This window comes from Capsicum annuum, unplaced genomic scaffold (assembly GCF_002878395.1).
Source record: "Capsicum annuum cultivar UCD-10X-F1 unplaced genomic scaffold, UCD10Xv1.1 ctg58196, whole genome shotgun sequence".
In the NCBI taxonomy this organism is placed as follows: domain Eukaryota; kingdom Viridiplantae; phylum Streptophyta; class Magnoliopsida; order Solanales; family Solanaceae; genus Capsicum; species Capsicum annuum.
The window spans coordinates 691-3,138 of NW_025866783.1; the positions used below are offsets into that span (position 1 = coordinate 691).

Here is a 2,448-nt window from a genome sequence, read left to right on the forward strand (position 1 = left end):
CCCACATAGTGAGGTCTGGGAAGGGTAAGATGTACCCAGTCCACACCTCTACCTCTAAAGAAGTAGAACCCAAGAAACTCTTACAGTCGGAATAAAATTGTGAAGAGTCCCACATCCGCCCTTTTAAGGGATGGGTGATCTCACTACTATGGCTTGCGCAACCCTCACCTCTTGAGCTAGTTTTTAGGGTTGACTTAGGCTTAAGATCCATGTCTTTATACAGTACCAGAGCAGGACCAAACCAAATTCTCGTTTCCGATGTTGGGCCCACACAAATTGCTCACGCACTAGATGTCCAGCCTTAGGCTGGGGGGTGCCACATCAACCCTAAGGAATGGGTGGTCTCATTAATATGGCTTGGGAAAAAAATTTACTTTGTCTTCCCATATTTATTTCATCCAAAACAGAAAAATGGATTTTCAATTCGTATAAAATATTCAGAACAGAGAAAAGAAAAAATTTGATAAGAGAAGAAAGAGTAACAAAAGCCATACATACTAACATGCCAAAGAAGAAAATTCTTCAAGAAATGGGCTGTGATAGCTGACATACCTGAAGCCTATTTGTCAGTATGATGTTTGGATACATGCCAGCTACATCAAGATGATATATGAGGGGGCATTCTTCCCTTAAAGGATTATCTCGTAAACTCATTAGCTGCAAATAGATGGTTAAGATGGTCAGAGAGGAGACAAAGTTCTGCATACATCTAAAGAATATTCTCTGACTACTAAGATACGCAATGAGAAAGAAAGTACGAATACGAGCAAAATGAGAAGGAAATCAGAAACTTCCAAGGCAATAAATCCCACTCCTGTCAGATATGGTCATGGGTACCGACAGATTACTTGTCAAATCTCTCTCAAGTGAGAATAAATGTCTCAACTCAACAGAAATTATTAAAAACGAAAATTAAGGATGCACTACCTTTTCCGTGATGGCATTCTTCACTTCATCATAATTTATGACAGATTCCAAGTCCATCTTCCCCTCAACTATAATAGCATACTGCAGATCTCTATCAAGGTTGTTGATCAATAGCTGGGGTGTAGAAAGTCTTAATGTTAGTAACTAATACAATGGGATAGAAGAGCCTAGGAAAAATCAAAAGCTAACCATAATAAACACCAAAGATTTTAGAAAGCAATTCTTAAACAATTTAGGATGTAGTTACTTTAGACGAGGAATACAACTAGCTAAAAATGGATACTTCACAGTGAAGTACTACATTCTTCTACAGCAGCAAGAAGAATGGGCAATTTAATTTGGGGGCCCATCATCGGTAAACAATAATTAGAAAGGGTCCTACTCTGATAACATGTAAAGAAATGGATCTTGGGTCTAACTCAACCCCAAAAGCTAGCTCGTGAGAGGAGGATTGCACAAGCCATATTAAGGAGACCACCCATCCCTTTTTCTCTAATGTGGGACTCCTCAACAGTTTTATTTAAAATAAAGCTCTACAAAGACATTTCTGCAGAGAAACAACCTAAGCAATAGTGTCCAAGCTAACGTTAGATCGCCTATCCATCTGATAAATCAGATGAATCTATTTTCACCTAATTATGAAATTTTGTTATGTCATCATTCATTCGGCACCAGAAACAGTCTCTTCTAGGGGCAAGGTCTGCATACACTCTATCCTCCCAAGACCCCACATGTGGGATTACACTAGGCATATCACACTGGGTTTGTTGTAGTTGTATGAAATTTTGTTACGTTTGTAATGAGGCAGTTGGGTACCAAATATTTTTTTTCCCTTCAGAGTCAATTATTTGTGGAAATATAATCAACTGTCATCCATGTATTCAGCCTAACTTCCATGCTTAGTCCAAAAAGTCATTAGTGCTATCAACTAGATGGTTTGAGGAGAAACAAGTCTTCTACTCCCTTTCTCACAAAATAGATTACCTACTTCATTTCATGGATCAACAGAAATAAGTTTCGATAGATTGTCATAAGAAGCAATTATAGATTCAAATGGTGAAAAAATAGAGTAACTAATAGAAAAAACTCATTAAGTAGAATTAGCATAAGTTCGTCTAATTTGGAAGAAGAGAAAGCTTTAAAAGGTGGTTAACCTCATAGACAGAGGGATCGAGTTTAAAACTGGTTGGAATGTCAGATCTGAAAACACCACTTTCTAGGCATTCCACATGACCACCAATGTATGTCTCACTCTCAAGGAATTGACTCCCATAAAACTTCTCTGGATCAGACTGATGCTTGTTTGGACAGATAACATTAGCCTTATAAGCCTGCACGCATGAGAAATGCAGAAGCAAATAGCAAATAAGGCAGCTACCATACAGAAAAAAAAAAAAAGGCGGATGCATCAGTGGGAGATTTTCTTCGTCCTCTTTTCCAAGTCAAACAGAATCAAAACACTGAAGAGGCACCAACCCTAAAACTAAAAACCATAAACAAGGAACTTCCACAGAACCAGAA

General features: G+C 38.2%; 1 protein-coding gene across 1 annotated transcript; it reads right to left on the reverse strand.

Moving 5' to 3' along the window:
• Positions 1–552: 552 nt before the first annotated feature.
• LOC124893371 (DNA polymerase epsilon catalytic subunit A-like) lies at positions 553–2,408 on the reverse strand (the record flags this gene model as incomplete). The annotated part of the gene is made up of 3 exons (XM_047404390.1): positions 2,082–2,408; positions 928–1,041; positions 553–657 (listed from the first exon to the last, which is right to left on the reverse strand). Coding segments are annotated over exons 1-3 (474 nt in total), but the record flags the coding sequence as incomplete, so codon positions are not given.
• Positions 2,409–2,448: the final 40 nt, after the last annotated feature.